The following is a 23,165-nucleotide window of genomic DNA, read 5'->3' as shown; positions in this document are numbered from 1 at the left end:
CTGCTTACCACCCACCTAAAATTTATTGACTATAATTATATAGGTGATGGATCTACGAGAGATGCAATAACTTAATAAGATTATTATTTGTCAAAAGATTATGAATTAAAAAACTAGACCTGTAAAATGGCAAAATGGATGTGGAAAATCTAAACTTTATCAAAATAATAAAAAGACAATCTCGAACACTGAAAAGGCATCTTAAAGCTAAGAGCATCTTGAGTTTTATAGGTATTTGTCCTTGTAGCAAAGTCACAAAACAGCCAGATACTTAATAAAATTCGTAAGATGCTATTAACAATAGATAATTAAATGGTACTGCAGTGCTTCGGCCGTAACGGAATAATTCATGCAGAGTAGCTTAGTAGGTAACCGACCTCCTGTAGGACCCGCTTGAGTTGCAAAAGCAAAGTCTTGATGTCGACGACATCCTGTAGTAGCGAGGACGGGGCGGGCGCGGGCGACGTGCTGCCGTCGCTGACGCCGGCGTCGGACGGCGTCTGCGTGCGCGAGCGTTGCAGCAGACGAGCTGTGCGGACGGGAAGACTGGCCCTGGAGACAAACAGAGATATTATGTTTCAGTAAATTGTGACACGTAAATTTTTGCACAATTCAGCATAATCTGTAATTTTTTCCTGTACCGATCGTCAAAGCGGCGCACACCTCCCTCTAATAGGGTATTTTACCCTTTTTTGAAAAGTATATATATGTATGATCCTAAAGTGATTCAATCAATAAGTGCTATAAAAATGCATTTAAATTTTCCATTTCAAATTTCGCCGCGAAAACGCTACCCGCCATCTTTTTACATTCATGAGCTATCATGACGTCACACGGATTGGTAAACAACTGTACAACTTCAATCCATGTGACGTCACAGTCGGAATTCATCATGGCATCATCATCTTCGTGCGTTTAGAATATTTTGTAGAAATAAATAAATGAAATCTTAATCAAATGAATTATAAAATTCATTATATAATTTTATAAACTGAAATTAACATTTTTCGATCGCCAATACTATATATCTTGTTTATACATTTTTAGATTTTTTCTCGTTTGGTGTAAAATACCGTATTCTTCATTAACCCCTACCTATTATTGTGACATTACGTTGCGTCGCAAAAAAACTCTAAAATATTGCTGCAGCATGCAGAAGCTGTTCTTGACAGTTGGATGTAACTTTAGATCGCTGCGATTACAATAAATTGAAGCTGTTAAAGTGGATATCGGATATCTAAAGATTTATTGGTAGGTGACAGGTTGAGATGACAATCTGATTACAACCTCGACCTGTCGCGTACTATACGTAATCAGTCACCGTGATTTTACGTAGGTATATGCCGCGTGCGTTCGTGATGATTTGTTGCAAACACTTTGTTTGAGTCACAGGCAATTGATCACATTATAATGTAGGTCTGATTGAAGCGTTCGCGTTGGCTGGCCTGGCGCTCTCATTTAAAATTTCTATAGACAGGGCAAATCATTATTTTTCAGTTCAATGAACGTCACAAGGTACTAGTTACTAGGGAAGCCGCAATAGTCAGATCGACTTGGCCTTAGTTTGGATTAGCATACAAGGCAAGGACAAAACTTGTTCTTTAGAGCATAAAGTAGTCGTCGGGTTGATGTTATAATATTATTACGTGGGTTGGTGCAAGTGCACTACTGTTTAAGTTATGTTTCTAAAATTGGAATTGGTTCCTCTTTCTCATTTTGAGCATTTGTTTTCCCATTTTAAGCATTTGTTTTCCCATTTTGAGCATTTGTAGGGATTTCAATAAGTTACGCAGGAAGTTTTATGAATACAATTTACTTCACTAAATTCACCTAGTATAGTAGAGAGAGAGCCAGCGCGTGCCAGACCTTCCATTTTGTATAAAATCTGAAAGTTTCTCTACGTATCGTCCTCAACACTGGAAGGAACGTTTGTTTGAATCATGGTGGCTTTGGGAGATAACAGATAATAAAGGTGTATAAAATCTCACGTCAAATACAAAGTCTATTTTTTTTCAAGACGACGACTTTTCAATTTGTTTCTAGTTTTGCAGACATGTTCATTATATTTCTTGGTAATAAGAATCTGATAATCGTTCATTTCATCAATTTATTGTCTTCTTCGTAAGGCAAAAAATTACATTAATTCAAATGGGCAGAATAAACTACAGTCCTATAAACATATCATATCGCAGGGCGTGTCGCGTCAGTTAGAAGGCTAATTTGCGAAGTGGAACGACCTAATTTTATTTTTAATTGTAACTGAGAGGCAACAGAATCAACATTAGCTTGTGTTATGTTCAACTTTATTTTGAATATTTAGATTTTACAAGCTTTATAAATTATGTAATATTATATAATTTGATTACACTAAATCTATTAACTAAGAACTGTCATTTTGATTTCAGGGAAACAAGATAAATGCTCACCAAATCTTGGTGAGCATTTATCCATTTTGGTAGGCAAAAAGAATATAAATACAACACGTTCAATAATTATTCTGATGAGTGTATAATTATTTTGGAACTTAAAGCGTTGTTCTTTAGGCACTTCGGTAAAGAGAGGGGTTATTTTATTTGAAGTTAACATATTTTACTTGATACTTAGTCTTAGGGTCTAAAAAATATTTTGGTGAGCATTTAAATTGTACCTACCCATTATGTAATACATGGACAGTTTTATTCTATCTAAAATTCAGTGATTTTCTATATTGAAGCGCGATAATATTTAGATTTTACCTAAGAACTTATTTCGCACGAATTAAGTTTCATATTGGAGCTAAGAAATTCAAGTTGGATGGTAGGATGTGGCCATGAGCAACAAGAGCACGATATAAAAAAACCTAGTTGCTGCAGATCTAGTTTTATATGCAACGACAGACTAAGAAATGGCAATGACTAGTCTTGAATCAGTATAAACATAATATTAGAAAAGAAAGAAAGCATCTGTTTAGATGTCTACTATGACCTTCATTAGACAGTAGACTGGCTTAGTAGGTTTACCTTATCAGATTTCTGCTTTGATTTTGGAAAATATTTAAGTATAACCCATACTTATCAATATTAATAATTATGTAAGTATAAGAGTTTTTGCTTCCGTGAAGATTGAATTCGTGCTTCGTTCGTAGTAGGTAGGTGTGAGGAGGGTAGGACTACGTGATATTCGTGAAACAAATTGTGCTTAATTGGGCTGACAACTGTTTGAGGTTTGTTGAAAACTATACTAAATAAATCCAAATACAAGTGCTGTTTTGAATAATTAGAAGTAAGGAATCATGTGATTTAAATTTATATTTTGTTTTTATTGAGTTCGAGAAATTGAATGCTGCTTTTTATTAAAATGTGTATGCTAACAAATTGTCTGTTATCAGATAACAACGGATAAAACTCAATTTCAAAAACAATGACTTGAGCGTTGATTAAATTCACCTGTTATAACTTATCATTTTGGATCGATATTTGACATGGAAATAATTTCAGGATAAACACTTGAAATTGAGTAATATAATATCAATTTCAGGTACTGATGTATAACGAGAAAATATTGTAATAGTAGAAGACCTTGTTGCTTCATCTTAGATGTAATCTATACATATAAAGGGAAAATCTGACTGAGACTGACTGTCTATCAACGCACAGCTCAAACTACTGGACGAATCGGACTGAAATTTAGCATGCAAAGAGCTGTTATGATGTAGACATCCGCTAAGAAAGAATTCTTGAAAATACAACCACTAAGGGGGTAAAATAGGGGCTAGAAATTTGTGTAGTCCACGCGGTCGAAGTCGCGGGAATAAGCTAGTTATTAATAAAATAGTAGATTCCGACCTACTTACAACAATAGCGGCTATGACAAGTCAGCTGAAGTGTTTACTGCCATAAGGTATCATGCATGTTTCTTTAGGTTTCCTCAAAAGATAAGTTAAAGCAAAACATTACATTTATTCCATTACGACAAGAAGCAATAGAGCGTGAAGGAAATAGATGAAACAGTGCAATTTCGTAATTTTAATAGCCCATAAGCGGTCTAAACTTGCAAAATTTTAAACATTTATGCCACAGTTTCTAGATTTGTTGTTGGTTCAACGTATTTGCGGCCACAATCAGAAAACTTTATTGTATAACTTTATTGTTTATAATTATAAGTATAGATAATATAATATATTGTAAAATACAAGATTTTTAAAAATGGCTACATAATAATTTTTAACGTGGGAAAAGTCCTTGATGTTTCATTTGATAATAAGCAATTAATTTTAAGTTAGCCGTCGAAGCAGTTCGCACGAAAAACGTGCAAAAATTCCAATTTGGCCTTGCGTTGCGTTAACATCGACCAGTCAACATACAAAGCAACAGGTTTTATTATTCTCAATACTTTATTAATATAGACAATTCTATAAAGTATTATCTAAGTACTGTAGGAAACTGTCATCCCTAGATCAGATATACTCGCGGATACAATATCAAATGATAAAGACATTCGTTACACTGATAAACGTTTGGGAAATCTGATATAGGTACGATTGGATTAAGCAATCGAATACAATTTATTATAATATAAAAAAAATGTAAATTGTGAATTTATTTTCAATAAACACGGATAACGCGTCAACAAAAGAGCAATATAAAGAATTAGTTTTATGAAACCATAATAATATGACACGCAACTCATAGATTATTTTGTAACTACACCTGTATTGCTTGGCCCTTTGACTGCGCAGACTGGGAGCTGGGCTCGAGGACCGTCCGGCTGGTTCTGCAACGTGAAGGTCGGTCTTCAGACGCCTTGCTCCCAGGATCTGGCCTGCGGTGGGCACGGATGATGCAGGACGCATTGCGAGAGAATTTCACGGCGCGCACGCACTCGGCCGACTGAAGTTTGCGCGCTCGCGCTATCGCCGCCGCCGGTGCCACCGCCAGCTCGCCCGGAAAAATCAGATCTCGCGACGACCCTATCCATTCACGCCGAACGGATCACAACCATTGCACAGATTTCTTTTGTTACACTCTGTTTCAAACCACCTGGCGCTTTAATTGAGAAGTAAGCAGGTGTTGCAAATGCCACCTACATATTCCTCCGATTTCTGGATTCGTTGACGTTTAAGTTTGAATCTGCTTCACGTGTCAACGTCCCAAATTGCCCGTGCGCCTGTCACCGGTGATCGCTTTTAGTTTGCCAACAGGGGCATGTCGACTACTGACGCAGCCAGGTGTGTCGGAACAACTGAACGTCGAACAAAACTACTAAGTAGCGGCGTCACACTACGTCACGCTCGCTGCTTCTTACAAAACACTTTCTTTTGCTCACGAGTCTTGGAAACACACGAGTTCACTGCCATCGTTCCGCACAAGGAGTGACTTGGCAAAAACGTCTTTATTTCATTAGCACCTTCACGGATTACACTAAAGGCATTATCCTTAATTATCATTGATATGGCTTGGTTGTCAAGGAACTTGTAGGTCAGTGTCACGGATTGGAAACGATTGTTTATTTTGTCCAGGGTCGCCGGTGCCGGCGTATTCGACTGCTCCGAATACGTCCATCGCGCATGCGCCGAGCCGTTCAATAATTCCAGCCCTGCTCCAGCTGACTCATAGTTCAATGATGATCCTCGAGATACGCGTGTAACAATAGCTTTGTGAAATCACACAACCAGTTGCATAGTATTATTACGTGCATCATATTCTGCTAGTGCTGTTTATTTGCAGTAAAGTCTAACTGCCGTGCTCTACCTATTCACCTATTAATTAGCTATTATTGTTGACGATAGTTTGCCTCATGCCTGGTAAACATAATCTATTGTCTTATATCATGCAATATGTAATTGTACCTACTGAAAGTACTGTCACGATAATGCAAATCCAAAATTATTTTACGTCAGAATTTTAAAAGTTAGTTAGTTAGATATCATTCATTAACTGAGCGATGGAGACGAAGATTTTTGTCAACATTAAACTAAAGTTACGAACGAGGATGCGCGCCCTGCTTTGAGAAGAAGCCCACAACCAAGTCGGCATCATTATAATAAGCAGAAGCGAATCATATTTGCACCTAGCGTCTACGGCGACTGAACCTAAATAACAGCTAGACGTATTGGGGTTTCGGGTTTTTAGGGTTCCGTACCCGAAGAGAAAAACGTAGATTAATGTTACTCTGCTGTCTGTTCACTTAAACAGGGCGTAAACTCTTCTCATTCTAAAAAGCGTTCTCAGTAGTGGGCCGGCGATGGATTACGGTGAATATGATGTTGATTGCCTACATATTTTAGCATTAAACTATCGACAATGATATTTAGTTTGAGTCTATTTAATGTCGCGTCACGTACAGTTTTTTCTTTCTTTCAGACTGTGTGTTATACTAGGTACTGCTTGTTACAGCATCACCGGAGGTTGGGCGAGACAAGTTCGAGTTTGAGGCCTAGGGCTCGACAACATCGGAGGGGAACTTCGTCTTAAGGGCGCCTCATGTGAGACTTGAACCTCGGTTTAGGATGACGTTAGGACGAATGGTGTGTCGGACTGACTTGATTTGTCCGCACGCCCTCGAAACGTGAAGGGCCCATAGCCAAGTGACGTAAGAAATCGGGGCCTCGACTTCGCCGGCGAAGACGCTGTGTTGAAGTTGAATAGGGTATTTTACCCTAAAAAGTCTGTTAATTTGATCCTATAATAAACTACCTTTACAATACAATTCTGATAGGAGACTCATGTGACATTACTGAACACATGAGTCTCCTATCAGAACGAGAAGGGTTTAGTCATACCACGCTGACCAAGTGCGGATTGGCAGACTTCACACACCTTTGAGAACTCTCAGGCATGAAGCTTTCCTCACGATATTTTCCTTCACCGTTAAAGTAAGTGATATTTAATTCCTTAATTAAACGCACATATCTCCGAAAGATTAGAGGTTTCCCGGGATCGAACCCCCAATCTCGCAGGACGAGGCGGACGTCTTAATTACCGCTTAAAAAAATTGTTGATATTTACGGAACCCTAACATCGAGGCCCGATTCGCACATGGCCGGTTTTTGTTCGTGACCACGAAGCGTGTGACAATGTTGCTGGCCAAGCGAGACTGTCGTAATAAAATCCACTTCAAAATTAACGGTACAAACTACAACGCGTGTCGAGTATACCACAGTACTAAAATAAAGTAGGTTCTATATCGCAAAGATAAAAAGCCTGCTTTCATTTATAACTGACTCAGAAACAACGGTATAGCAAGCACTAACATTTTCTTAACGTCTTTATGCCTAACTAGCTTATGCTCGCGACTCTATAGCTATCTGCATGCCAAATTTCAGCCCAATCGGTCCAGTAGTTTAAGCTGCGCGTTGATAGATCAGCAGTCATTCAATCAGCTTATCGTTTTATACAAATATTTAGATTTCACCTAGCATTTAACCATGATTTAGTTATACATTCTGTGTATCTCTCCTTTTTGAAAATCGCGAATGTCATCTGCTTAAAAGGGACAGCTTTACAATGGTACTGATTCTGAGCACACCTAAATTTTAGAGTATTCGCATCCAGATAAGGACAAACACAGTTTCACACTTTTAAACTTAATTTAGAGCTGTCAAACCTCGTGACTTTAGCTGCCAGTCGCAAGCCTATTACATATTTAAAGTACACTAAAATTTTGAGTCTTTAAATTTAAAATTCATGTTCCGTCCTTTTTTAACAATATTAAAAAGAAAAAGATGCAGATAGGCTAAATTTAGTTTAGAGAAAGACAAGCGCGGAGAATCAACACCACTATTTAACTAAACTTGATGAAGTTGGGCTAGAAGTCTTGTTAAGTTAAATGTTAGTTATCAGCGAGCTTCTTCTTCTTGTTCTTCTTCTTTATTAGCATTTATTGTTAGACATATGCCTCTTTTCTAGCTCCAAGGGTTTGGGCTGGGGGTTCATAAAGTCAGTCAGGGCTATTTTTAAGTCTGGACAATCAAGCAGTGCTTAGCTTTCGTTGCTTCATTTAGGTTTGCGTCATATTGGTATGTCCATGTATGTCGGTTTACAAAACTCATATTTCCTTGCGCTTGCGGTTATTGTTTTCCAATATTTTGAAAGCCGGTAACTCTATACGTTCGGATTACCTCAGCAACGGTAAAATCAAGGTTTAACGAGTAACGGTAACAATTTGGCATATAGGTACCTACCTATGTAAGTATTTCGAAATATTTTGTGTGTACCAATAATAATATGTGGGCGGTTCTTTGCGCGAGTGTACCAGGCTGTCGGCCAGCAGGGCGAATGCTCGTGAGGCGTATAACATCTGCCCTCAAAGACGTTGCTTCGTGAATACCACGACCGCTCTGCCAAGAGTGCTACGACGAAGAAGAATGACGTTGATAAAACTGTGGCTATACCAGCACCATAATATGGATCTATGCTCTATATTTATATTGGAAATTTATGATTCTTATATTTTGATTTTAAAGTAGGTAGGGAAAAGGGAGAATTATATTTGGTAGGATTCGTACAGAAGGAGCCTTCGTACAGCAGTCATATCTACACTATGCTACATGGTGACGCGTTTGTGGTTTTGAATATGTGAGGCCTGCTCATATTCATAGGCTCACAGCCCACTATAGCCCACGCGGACAAAGTCGCGAGCATAAGCTAGTAAGAACATATAAATAAAGAACGGGCTGATCCTCTACTGGGAGATTACTTTGATCTCAAACTGAAAGCCACAATCAAACTCTTGGAGAAAACATTTAAAACAATTTAGGGAGAGATATGAAGGGGACGCGACAAAATATATAGAAGGGTCGAAACACATAATGTATTCACACTTGTGCGGGCTCAGTATAGGAACACGATAATGTGAAACTTTAAATACACACAGAAACCATTTCAACTCGACTTTAAAAAAGGAGGAGGCTCCCAATTCGTCGGAATCTTTAAATATTACCAAATTGTATGTTGCTTACCTATTTTAAGATTGAAGTCCTACAGATATTGTAGGTAAATGCGAAAGTTTGGATGATTCTTACTCCTTCACACCACAATGGCTGAACTTATTTGGCTGAAATACACTATGAAAGAAGATAGCTTATTTGGCTTATACCCTGAATTGAAGTATAGACTACATTTTATCTCGGAAAATCAAAGGTTTTGAAAATCTTAATCCACGCGAAGTCACGGTCATCTATCAAGTCTATAGTAATTCGTGAAGAGGTATTTTATTATAATAATCAAGCTCTATGATGAATCTAATGTTACTTTACAACTTTTAGTCCCATCTGTACACGACGAAAAAGTGCAAAATATGGTGTTGGGCGTAAATCTGATCATTATCAGGCCGCAGTCTTCGCGATTTGACAACTCTAGTGTCCATACTCAGCTCTAGCACTTTTACACCTTTACATAATTCGCCTAATCCTTAAAATGATTATATAATTAGATGATAGTATAGTATCGATTCATTACATTAGATGACGCTATAATAGTTGTTAAAAGTGATACATCATTCAAGTACAAAAACATCAGGCCATGTAACGGTTAATCTCCACAGTCGCCAATCTACTCGGTGTTTTTAATTTTGAGCTGAAGATTATGTTGAACTCATCCGATTGCATAACGGTCACTGAAGGCGTCGTCACACTGGTATGCTTCGTGGTAGCGTTTATTGTGTGCGTTCATCATTTTAATTGGTGCATGTAAGATGGTAACCAGTACCATCTCTGTCTGAGATAGGTAGGTAACTATAATCGGTAATCACGGATACTATGATTTATTTCCGAACGCTGCACTGGTCGAATTAAGGACAGGATTACAATCAGACGGTGCAGCATCGGTTTGCACTGCATCGAAGCACCATACCTAAATAACGAATACTTAACTATAATTATTTAGGATATACCTAATATGTTGATTGATTTTATTTTGCAAGGCATTCCGAACCATTTCTACATAGGTATTTCTAATTCACTGTGATTTTGTTATGCTATTTATCATTATTTGTCTTTCACTTAAACGTTACCTAATTATTTTGGATATTTTCAAGTTTGATCAAATGTTTTAAATATTTTTTTGTTAATACGATTAACAAGGGACGTTCTTAACTGTTTAGTTTTTTTTTAATTTATTTTTCACAGAATATTCGGTTTAGTATTTAGTATATTAAGTTACACATTACATTAAAATAAATTAGTAAGTTAACCTTGCGGTATATGACAGTTACCTACTACACTGGAATTCATAGTCAAGATATGGGCTTCTTTATGGGACCATTCAGATGACAGATTGAATGACACATGTCGTATGAATGGTCCCCTAAAGAAGCCCCTATCTTGACTATGAATTCCAGTATTAGTCTACTACGTAGCTGCATTGATGATTGCATGTGCGTTAAACGCTTGGAAGTGTGAAATGCCATTTATTTCTTAAGACTCTCAGTATTCAATCATGGCATATAAAACTTTTTGCTCGGATACAAAAATAATTCCTATCAATGTGCTTCAACGTAATCGTTAATTAACTAGTACATATATTATGTATCGAGGACTCGGAATGTTGTCAGAGGTTAGATTTAAAGATAAATAGACATACCTACGGTGATACATAATTTTAAAGAGACATCTAACCAGTAACAGATTTCGGTCAGCTAAATAAGAGTAGTGTAGTACAGCCACATTCGTATAAACTATAGGCATTTTACTATGCGATGTTATCAAAGCTCAACCGTATGTAACTGTTACAAAAGTTAGTATGGTGTGAACTTAGTTTTGGACTTATATGACGATAGTGCGTCCATCATAGGTCTGCAGCATTTCTTGGAAGTTTTAAATACCTATCTTGCCACAAAGTGCTGGAACGACATCCCAGACATGAAGTGCACTTTTCGTGTAATATCATTAACTAGGTGATGCCCGCGACTTCGTCCGCGTGGATTTAGGTTTTTAAAAATCTTTGCTTTTCCGGGATAAAAAGTAGCCTATGTCCTTCCCCGGGATGTAAGCTAAACTCTATACCAAATTTCATCACAATCGGTTACACTGTTGGGCCGTGAAAAGCTTGCAGACAGACAGACAGACAGACAGACAGACAGACGGACAGACAGACAGACGCACGGAGAGACAGACAGACAGACACACTTTCGCATTTATAATATTAGTTTGGCAGTATGGATGTCATTGGACCAATCTGTGTAAATCCTTTCTACTCTATTCCCTTGCGCATACACCTACATCATTTGAACTGTTTTTCAGCGGTATTTTTACCACCTGAAACGAACTGTAGGTTTAGTAGGTACGTGGTCGCGCGGGTAGTTGCTTAAAATTTCGGTCATCATTTAAAAAAAATCTTTTTCATTCAAATAAACTTTCTTTTCAATTTTTTCATTTTCAACTTTTTCATTCAAGTACTTTCGAATAGTCGGATGCATCTACCACTTCTTGAACGGTAACGTTTTTTTCACAAACTGTGTAAGAATCTAATAGATCTAGTTGATTTAAAAATACTCACATCACTCAAAGGGTACACCAATTTTTTGTTCGAATCTCATTTTTCATGTTCAGGAGATTCGTGAAACATCTACTATTTCAAAAATTAAATACTTATGCCCCAGTAGCGATAACAGGGATCTATAATATTATAACTGTGCTAATACAGCTCTGAGACACGTAAGTATTATTATATGTTCTGTGCTTTTATTTAAAAAAAATCTCTCTCAACTCAAAGAATTCACAGACGGAAGACGGACTGGACGAAACTACAAGGGTTCCTCATTTTACTACGGAGCTCTAAAAATTAAGACAAATGTAGGTATCTTTTGGGGCCACTCAGGTCATTTAGGTATTCGGTTACGCGGGTTGCCGGGTACTGGGTAGGCTTATGTATACACCTGTGGTGCTTGTATTACATAATTTACTTAACGGGTAACTCAAGAATTAAAATGCATGATTAATGATGCTAATATTCGGTATTTATTCAAATAGTTACTTGAATCATTTGCACTGTGATATAATAGTAAGTACTACAAATACATACCTATTGTAAAAAAACATAACGAGAAATGTTTCAACAGCGTTATAATTCGATGGCTTTAACCTTGTTTAGGTTATTGTATACTGTGATTTGTAATACTATTCCGAAAAAAATAAAAAATAAATTGACTTTATACTTTGACGTAAGATTTTTTACACCTTTATTACTTGTTATCTCCCAAAGCCACCATGATCCAAACTTCATAGTTGTACCTCCCTGTGTTGGGGACAACACGCAGAGAAACTTTTGATTTTTATAAACTAACGAAGGTCTGGCACGCGCTGGCTCTTAGTTCATAACCTCGACGCGAAGTCAATGATAGCTTTTAGATTAGAAATTGAAATCAGTTCATACCTTTGTGCCTGGCCGTTTAGCATAGTGACAACTTGTGCCACGATCCCTTTGACTGGCGCCTCCTTCTCCGAGACAACACTGATCCGTTCCATCGTCATCACAGCACTGATTCACTATTCTCACTTTTTAACACTGAAATTCTGATCTATCAAAGTCAGAACATAACGCAAACCACAAAATTAAGTTACTTTCATGTCCGTAGTGGCGTCATTAGAAGTATGAAAATTACTGATAAGAAAAAAAGACCTACTTAAATATTTGAATTCTTAGTGGATTTAAACAGCGATTTTAAAAATAACTGTTCGTTATTTTAATTACTGGTCTTAAAAAACGGTCTCCTAAATAGCTATACTTTTTGTTTTTAACCAACTTTACGAACTTACTAGAGGTAATTGCCTACTAATTGCTAAAATAGGTAGGTACGAGTAGGTACCTACAGTGGCAACTGGTAGATATGACAAAATCTACGTGACAGTAAGTTTTTTCACGACCTACCCTCTAAATACATTTAAGTTACATAACATATTAATGGCAAGAATCGATTGTAACGATGCCAATGCTGTTTTAATGGTTGTTTTAATTAATATAAAAAAATGCTATTGCTACCGAATGAGGAATATTAAAAATATTTTCTAAATCCATAAAAAAGAAAGTCTTATTTTGATGACTCCATTCATACGAGGATCATTAAAATTAAGAACCAAAAAGATCTCGGTCATGCAGATGAAGTAGAGAGATTTTTTTAAGTAGGAGGCATCGGCTAAGATAAATGGGTTTAAGTATCTAAGCCAAGATATTTCATGAATAATAATAATATAATGATGAACATAAATGCGAGTTTTAACGGTTTGTCCAATATTGTCAACGATAGATGATACTAATATTAAATGCCAAAGCGTGGTTGTATGTAGGTTTGTCCTTCAATCATACCGCAACAGAGCAACGAATCGAAGAGATTTTTCGCATGAATAAAGTAAAAACTTGGAGAGTTACAGTCACTACCCAGGTCTTTAATTTAAAACCGAAATATCAAAGGATTTTATAGGAAAGGGCATCTAGTTAGCTATAGGTACACCTAAATAGTTTTCCATAAAAGGAAACAAAGATATTATACCTAAATACTTCCTACCAATAGTAAAGTTTTAGATAAAATTTCTAGTAAGTCCAATAGATATGAGAAATGGCTCATCTCATTACCTTGGAGATAAGTTATCAGTTCCGATGTAATTTGTCATCGTAGGTACCTATCTGTTTACACCACTTTGTACGATTTCGAAGTTGATTAAATTCAATAATAATATAAAATTACGTGAAACCACGCTGCTTAAACTTATTGTCAGTTGATTTCTCTATAATTGATACTTTGACCTTTGAATTGTTTCGCATTGTAAGACTTAGGTCTTTGTAGTCTTCACACCAACAAAACATTTTAATAAAATGATGAAACATGGGCATTGATAGCGAGACTAGTCTATGCACCCAAATTTAAACATGTTTGTGGACCAGCCATTCTTAGTGCTATAGCAAGATGAGAGAATTTAAAGAAAATGTATTTTTTGATCGATAAAATCCAAGAAAAAGTAGGAATTAGCAATAAACTAAAGTAATTGACGAACCTAGCTCTAATTGCTGAGTGGCAGTGGGTTAGTTACATTAATTTTGATGGTGTGAGTTAGGAGCTGGGAGTCGAAAGATCCTTCTGTGACATGCGAAAAATGGCCAAAGATTCAGGGCTGTTGGCGATATGTGCCATATCTACCTACATACCCTAAGAAAAATATGGGTTTACGACGCAAAGAGAGAGTTCATCTGATAATCGAATATAAAGTTATTAATTAATAAACAAATTAATTAATTTTCACGTTACGAAACACAAAAAGTGGGTGGCAAAGTTAATTCCGAATCAAAAAGTGGAGTAAAGAAATTAAAGAAGCCGTTAATTTTATGTTAATGTTAATTTCGTAATCAAAAATTAAAACTGATAAATTAGGTAAATGGCTTTTAGTTGCGATGTTAATTGATTTTAATTATAATTTAGCACAGTTTTTATAATACGGATGTCGAAGGTTATGTAATTTCGTAAAATTCTTTGATAGATAACATTTACACTGTGAACAGACGACATCAAACGAATCGTAAGGAGGTTTTAAATCAGGTTAAAAAAATAAGGTTTTAAATATAAAACAAAATCGTAAAATGTTGGCGGAGGACAGGGGGGAATGCTTTGTTGTGATTGGTGGACTCAAAAGTCACGTGATCAAGACAATGTGCGGAATGAGGGATGGGGGTACCGAACGAGCGTGGGCCAACTTTTATGCTAAGCAACTGCCTAAGCTTGGCGATCGGGGTGTCTGGCTATTAGGCGTCTATAGGCGGTGGTCAGTGGGAAATCTTTTGCAGGTAGGCATCCGCTAAGAAAGGATTTTTGGAAATTCAACCCCTAAGGGGGTGAAATAGGATATGAAATTTGTGTAGTCCACGCGGATGAAGTCGCGAGCATAAGCTAGTAACTTCATAAGTATCTAAAACTCCTGATGACACAAGTTAAAATAATCATAGATACGGCAAGTATATTTATAACCGTATATTAAATATATACATATAGCGATATTTTAACTAGTATATATTTGTAACATTTTTAGTAAAAAAATATTTTCATAAACAAATAATAGTAAACTTACACAATATTTTCAGAAAAAGCTTACCAAACTACTTTATAAAATTAAAAACCTAATTTTTCACATTTATTATGAAATGCCACAAATCATTTTATTAAAATCACTCAGAATTAGTAAGATTGAACTTTTCACATTAGCCTAGCCCTTACATTATTAGTACTAAAGCAGAAAACTTTTTTAAAAAGAAATTTATCTGTTTAAGAGTCAATGAACCGATTCCCGATGGTACCTACCAAGAAAAAACCAAAGCAGGGTTTTTAGCAAAGCTATTCAATATTGCTATGGTAACGCACTTTTCGACAACACTGGAAGAGTGCTTAGCGGTAAAAGCCCGAGTTGAAAGCTCGGAAGCACATTCAAGACTGACTAATGGAAAAAAGAAGAACATTAATTATTATATTATTCGTAGGTACCTACTGGTTACCGAGCAACAAACAAACTGTCAGATAGTAGTTAATTTATCAAAGTTTAACGAAATATCTATTGTTTTTCTTCAATTTGCTCTAAAAGCATTTTGTTCTAAAATAATTAGGATATGAAAAGGGATATTAAAAAAAATTAAGTAGGGAATGGCCTAGGATGGCTACTCATCCATACTCGTATGATATATCTTATATAGTCTATTTTTTAATCCCAGAGACCAAAATGATAGCTAGAAATGTCAAACTTAAATTAATCATACCTACCAGCTTAACAAAAATAGTGTGGTCGTCATGGTTCCGGTTCAGATTAAAATCGTTAATAAAATAATATTTCGTGCATAACGAGTAAAATAAACATACGAAATTTGTAATTAGGAGTTTTAAAAAGTAGCACTAATCACAAAATATTATTTAAAAAACTTAAGTAACAAAAAATATAAAAATAATTCACCTAAAGAATTTTTCAATAGTACCTACCTATGTCAAACTCATAAATAGCGAATCAGCCCTTTCAACACATTTTATTGTCTCATTACATATCTCACAAGAAAACCTACAAGTATTTTATCGGTAAGTATCGATTACACCACATCACTATTAAAGAGCCGTAAAAACAGGCAACACACGAAACGTCATTTTGGTCTCCGAGATAAAAAAATAGACTATACATTTTTATTTTTTTATAGGCAAACACTTGACCACAATCATACGTGATGGAAAGTGAGATACATAAGTTAATAAGGCAATGGTCACATCACGTCACAAAACTCTGACTGTAAGTACAATGAAATTGATATCTTGGGGTAAGTTTTATACCTAGATGGTATTACTTACGAGTAAAAACCGCGGAAACTAGACGAAGCGTAGACCTAAGTGTTTTTGCAGTAAGTATATTTTCCAGACGCAATAGGTATAAAATACTTAAACAGTGAAATCAATGCTAGAAATAGCAATTTCTACTATTTTAAATTTGTAATGCCTCTATTATATTTTATTTCTGCGCGTTTCATGTAAAACTCACTGGACCGATTGAAACAGTTCAAAAATATAATACTTAGTCAAACAAGTCTTATACACAAAAATGATTTTTATCACTGCACTGAAACCTGAAATAGGTAGGTATAGCTGGATCAGAAACTCGAAATTCACACAAGCACTAGAGTGCAAAAGGTCGTACCTAAAGGACTGTAAAAGAAACGCAAACAGATTTCAGATTGGTAGGTACTATACAGATTGTATCACTTCCTTCTTCTATGAATTAGACAATCCATACTGAATTGTAAATGCGAAAATGTGTTTGTATACTCTGTAGGAGTTTGTTTGTTTGTTATTCACGACCCATCCGCTTTCAACCGATGTCGATGTAGGTATGGCACAGAGATAACGTGCATCTCGAAGACAGACATAGCTTATTAATTATTATACTTTTTATTCTGCAAAATCAGAGTTCCCAGGGGTTTTTAAAAACCTACTTAATTAAATTCTCGTGAAAGTCGCGGGAGCCTTGTGGTTTTTAAAAAGCCCTATCTATCTAAATAGTTCACGCACGTGCTTTCAAAATTGAACTCGTAAGCTCCGAATATAGAAAAAATAAAGCGACCTCTTTTTATACTGGCCCTTTTGTTAGCCATTATGTCCTTAGAAAATAAGAGGCGGACGTAAATAAATCCGAACACAAGGAATTCTTTAAAGACACACCATCTGTTACTCAACAGCTGTTCGAAATGCTGCACAGCACAGGAAGTGATTAAAGTATCTACTGGAGATCTACTATTGACTAATAATAATTAATGCGTCTCAATTTAAGTTCCTCAACTGAAATATATTGTGTTATTTTGGTATACCTACCAAAATATAAAATGTAAAAAATGGTACCCCATTTTTATCTCCGTTATCCGTCCGTAGCCAGATGATTTCGTTTATCCAACGACGTTCATTTATAAATGCTTCTGTTCGCAAATACAGATCGCAAATAGGTCACCAATATAGTTTACCTACTTCCAGACATAATATTTTCATGGTAAGTTCGAATAAAAATCAAAAGGCATAGGTAGGTAGGTAGGTAGGTAGCTATATTTATTGACGTAGAATTGAATAGAAAAGAAATAATTTTACATGTTATAGGATTAGGAAGGAATAAGCCGATTATATTGACAAATGCTAAATTAATCAATAGATAAGAAAACACTATTGATTTTTGTGAATATCCCAATCGTCATGTTGATGATAAAACTGCCTCTAATAACGTTACAAAGGGAAATGATACGTTATCAGAACTATATGCAATTCCAAAAGTTGATAATGGCAACTAGTTAAAATGGCAACGAACTCAATTGAATTCATTCCGACATTAGTGATAATATTTAGCACACACTTGCCGGTATATCGAAGGTAATATAATTATAAGAAACGACAAACGTGATTTGCCTAATCGAATTAGTGGCTGCACTGTGACCTATGTTGTTACCGGGTACGCACTGAAGAACATATGAATGGTCATAGAATGAAAATGTTAATCCAGTTACACTAATACCTTTTCGATTGTATTTCGGCGTTCAATGACCGGCGTATCGGGGATAAGTTCGTAGTGGAACACGTGGTGGCTTTAACTGTAACCGTGGTTGCAGCGTACGAACGCGCGCGCGACTCATCAAAGACTGGCATCACTGGCACGCGGGCGCAGGCGGACGAGATGGAACCGAGGCAAAAGCCATCTATAGATGTGCCCGCAAGTCGGCACTCAGCTGCGCACCCGTTCCAACAATAGCGTAGTATATAACTTCTAAGGGAGGACTAAAGCGAGTTTGGGTTGCAGCTTACAAGCTTTTAAAGTTTTAAGTTTTACCATACCAACTCCAGAGTCCAGGCATCAGTCCTGCACGCATTTCATTACACAATCCAAAGTTGAGATTGAAAGGAGATGCCCCAAGCAGGGAATCACAAAAAAACAAGCTAAATGCTTGGTTGAATCAATATCTGATGATGGTGGTGGTGAATGATGATGGGCGTATAAAAAGTGCTCTTTAGACATTTATATAACTAATGTTAAAATGCTTTAACATTAGAAGAAAACATTGTTAAGAAACCTGCATGCCTGAGAGCTCTCCTTAGTGTTTTCTGTATGTCTGTTCTTTGTGTGAAGTCTGCCAATCAGCACTGGGCCAGCGTGGCAGACTATGGACTAGCTGCTGACACATTCCCACCCGGTAAAAGAATTGGTCTTGGGCTTTGTCAGGCCACGCGATTAGGTCAACAGTGAGGTGCCAACCTTAGCTGTTGGAGTTCGAAGTTGGCATGTCTATTAGCACTAAAAACCAGCTGCTTCGCTTCATCTGATTACCTCATGGTGCAAGGACCTTTCAACACCAGAGTTCACCGTAAAATTTACCTTGAAAATCGGGGCAAGAGACGTGAAATTTCTTTTGCGAAACACAAATTACTAAATGTCCATTCCGATAAATTAATTAAAAATGTCAATGATTTATTTTTTCTGTTCTATAAACTGAGCAATTTCTTGTACTTAAAGTTATGTTTTTTTTTTTTTCATAATTCGCAAGATATTATTGAAAGGATAAATACCTACCATGTTTATATTAAGAGTCTAGATTCTAGACTAAAATATAAAAGCGTCAATATCATGAATATTTATTAAGTCATCCTTAGATGTATAAATAAAAATTCTAATTCAACTAATAAATAAGAAAATGAAATTTGGTCAGTAGGTCCATGTCGTAATGATACAAATATCAATAAAAAAATAGGAGGTGGTTTTTGAGAGAAACTAGTTAGACTTGTCCATAGTAAGTAAGCGAAAGGTGAAATAAGTAAATTTTTTGTAGATAAGTACGTAATTCAAATCGATAATAAATAATTGGTATTCTATTATTTCAAATAGGCATTCTATTATTTAAATTATGGATACAAACAAATTCGCGCAACTCTAAAATATGACCTGCTACAGCTTATAACACAGAGCAAGACAAAAAGCAAACATAGACCTGGCCTGACGAACATCCTGGCTTAAGAACCTTTGCCAGTGGTTTAACATGAGTACAAGGTCACTGTTTGGAGCAGCGGTGAACACGACGACGACAGGGTCTTCTCCCGCTTCGTACCCCCGCTTGGCCTTCGGCCAACCGGGGGTACGGGCCTCGAGGCGTAGCCTCCTTACCCGGGTAGGGCGCGGGGTATTCATGTTACCCCGGTGTTGGTCTTCTAGCCGGAATTTCACTGGCTAGGGCCCGCCATCTTGGCTTGGGGCCTCGTGGCTGGTTGCGTTCCCCGCGCTGCGGGCGATAGATTCGCCGTCGCGCACGGGGGTGGTGTCTGGTCCGGTGGAGATCTCCGCGCTGCAGACGATAGGCTGGCCATCGCGCGCGGAGATAGTGTCATATCCGGTGGGTCTCGCGTCGTCATCATCATCGCTAGGATCTCCTGCGTGCCACGCTAGTGGTGGCGGTCGTAGGAGTTCCCGAGGCAGAGGACGCCCGGTCGGTGGTCGAATGGTCAGCGGAGCGATGCCGTGAAGGTGTGTGTAAGGTCCGTAATCCGCGCGCGCAAACATACGCCGCGCAAGTGTACGGACGTACTCCTCCACGGTGGGCGTCTTGAGGTCGCGATGAATGACATCATTCCTCACGTACCTCGGCGCTCCTACGATCATGCGTAGGCACTTGTTCTGCTGGACTTGTAAGCGGCTCTTCTGGTGTTCTGAACGCGGTGAACAAAATCGAGCCTTAATGATTGCCAACATCTGGTAAGAGATGGCACTAGAAGAAGAAGAAGAAGAAGAAGACAGACAAATTTATTATAACTAATAAGCTGATTATGCAAATAATTGTTACATCTAAAACAAGTTTCAAGTGTTCTTATAGTACACAATTACATATTTCAGAGCACTGAATTCAATCGTTGTTCACGTACTAGAAATTCGCATCGTCCTCAAGACGCTAGGGAACAAATACATATATCCTATTGTTGTGTAATTGCTATTGTTGCCGATTGCGATGGAGGTCAAACGAATACCCACAGTTTTAGGATTGTGACCTACAGGCAGTGGCGTGCACAGTGTTTTTAGCCAGGGTAAGCATTAGTTAGGTATGAACCTATTTACTGGCAGGTCATAATGAAAAATATGCATTGAGCCATTACAACTGGGGTAAGCAGTGCATTTATGCCTCTATGACCTGCACGCCACTGCCTACAGGCTACAACGTTTATGTACCTTTGTTCTGTATTTGTAGCCATAAACAAAGCGATAATTTGCTATACAATGGTATTTTCAACCATGAAATTATCGCGATCAGCTATTGCTAGACTGACGCCAAAAATATTTATGGGTTTTCGAATAGTATAAAATAATGTAGACCTCATAATTATGAGGCCGCCAAAATACTATACCTACATTGTCTATGACACTAACAATTAGTTAGTGACTAACTTAAAGATTTTAAACAGGAGAATGCATCTTCCACAATTTAAAGCACAGAACACTAATAAGGTATCTCCGAATTTACTCATGTAGCTCAGAGGTGTACTAAATTCTGCAATGTCATTCCATCCCACAACGATGCAGGCAAGGTAAGATCGAAAGGAGATTCTCCAAGTACCTACTTAGTGAATCACAATATAACTTAACAGAAATAAAAGCCAGCAAACCTTGTATACCTACTCATAATGGAATTCTTCGTTATTTATTTCCGTTTAAGGAAACCGTCAATCAAAATGTACGCTCAAGACACCCAGTCTTTTAAATTCTAGGGTTTGATTATCAGAACAATAGATCACTGTCGAACAAGCCAGCATATTAGTAAGTACCGAATGTCGCCAAAACAGCTTTCGATAAATTCTGATCATTATAATGCACAAGTCAGCAAAAAAAAAACGCGAATATTCACTTAACAATCACGCAAAACAGAAATTTAAACGCGTAACTGTGTAAACATTCGTTGCAAATGTGGTTGCAAATTCCAGTTCAAACTCAACCGCTTTGTTTACCGAGGAATGGTCGTTAACCATTAAAAACGCGTTGGCGAATAGGCAGACATTCTTGTATCGAGTTGATATGGCTTAAAAAGCGGTAGACCTTGGCATTAAGCGATGCCGTCTTTCTTTGGGATATACCTTATTGCACTTAGAAAAGGAGCTTTTTTGAATTAAGTTATGGTCGTTATGGTGATTTGTAAATGGATATTGCTCCGACACAAAGTAAACAGGAGTGCAACGTCTAATACTTTATGTAAATCGTAGCAACACTTATGTTATATGTAGGTTCTGCGATTATCGCGAATCACGTTGCACATAAACTTTGTTTTGAATTTTTAGGAAAACAAACGTCTTTTATCAAACAAGTTATAAATATACGTAACTAAAGTGGCCATGACTCACCCTTGCGTTATGACCTTTCCACTGGTCTGTGTGTTTGAAACAAAGCAGACATCCTCAATATCTATTTTAAGACCGAATCTTGTCCCTAACAATTCACAAGTATATTGAGAATACGTAATTTGTATCGGAATGCCACAATCTGGTTCTTCTGGCCTGTAATTAAGACCTATATATAACAAGCTAGAAATATCGACAAAAAATATACTTACTAGGTAGCCACTTTATTTTATTTCACAAGTATTTTAATTTAAGGCACAAACGTGGGATGGTGCAAAAAATATAACATATTAGATATGTATATAACAACGCTACGCGTCTCATCCACGATGATAGGTACGTCTGTGCATCGGTCCATAATTTAAGATTTTGTTCTGGTTATACTGATGTTGCAGAGTTACCTATCTTTATATTAGACAAATTTTTACCCACGGTTTCATCTGCGTAGAATATTATTTTGTTTTCCCGTGTGCCCAAGACTTTTTCACGGCAAAAGTAATCCATACTCTTCTCCAGAGTTTAAGCATTTGTTATGCTAAATTGCATAAAGATGTGACAATGAGCACTAAAAGAAAGTTCAAGTTTTTGTCTGTTCATTGGAACTTTCACTGACGCGAAGTTTGCCGTACCTAAGTGGGATGTTTGAATAAGATGCCAAGAAACCTGGTTTTAAATATTTTAGTGCTGTGCTTTTTTGAAATATGAAATTTTGTTGCAATTAAAGATTAATAATACTTTAACGCCATGCCAGGCCAATCAAATTTTCAACACCCAATTACACGGGAACTCTTATGCTATAAACGTTGTCCATATTATAGTTATGAATTTATTTCTCAAGGCATTTGTAAATAATTGGAAAGATAACGGCGATTGTTATTTGTCAATGTTTGACGATATTCGTAGAATCTCTTGTTGCTATCTTTTGTTTGATATTTTCAACAAACAAACATACATACAATTCACTGACAATGCTTATGATCATGACTAAACAGGCAAACATTATTTTCCACTGTTTCGTCGTTCACTCTGGTTTCGCTTACAGAATAATGTGCTGCGTTTCCAGTCAGTAATTAGAGAATACTCAAAGACTTAATTATACTTACTTTGACTTTTTATTGCTTTAACTGTAGTGTCGATCAACCTAGCATCTACGTACCATACACGTTGAATTTGGTTATGAAGTTCTTGAATCTACTCCAAAAAAGGAGAATCTGGTTCTAAATTCGATGCGGATATTTTGACATCATTTTGTGTTCGGGGACACATTTATATTTCGTACAAATGCTATAAGTATTGTAAATACAATTAATATCAGTTAATTTTCTACAATT

General features: G+C 36.8%; 1 protein-coding gene across 8 annotated transcripts in view; it reads right to left on the bottom strand.

Annotated features, from left to right (window-relative positions):
• The window catches only part of LOC117986928 (serine-rich adhesin for platelets), a 96,769-nt gene that overhangs the window by 11,452 nt on the left and 62,152 nt on the right, over positions 1-23,165 (bottom strand). For all 8 annotated transcript variants that reach the window (XR_011237394.1, XM_034973886.2, XM_069502264.1 and 5 more), the window contains exon 17: positions 378-552. Coding sequence is in view for 7 of the 8 variants with exons in the window: in XM_034973886.2 (XP_034829777.1) it covers positions 378-552 (175 nt within the window). In the remaining variant the exon portion in view is untranslated. The remainder of the gene's footprint in view (positions 1-377; positions 553-23,165) is intronic.

The sequence above is a fragment of the Maniola hyperantus genome, chromosome 12 (genome assembly GCF_902806685.2).
Source record: "Maniola hyperantus chromosome 12, iAphHyp1.2, whole genome shotgun sequence".
NCBI classification, from domain to species: Eukaryota; Metazoa; Arthropoda; class Insecta; order Lepidoptera; family Nymphalidae; genus Maniola; species Maniola hyperantus.
This window is presented reverse-complemented; position numbering and strand designations above follow the sequence as displayed.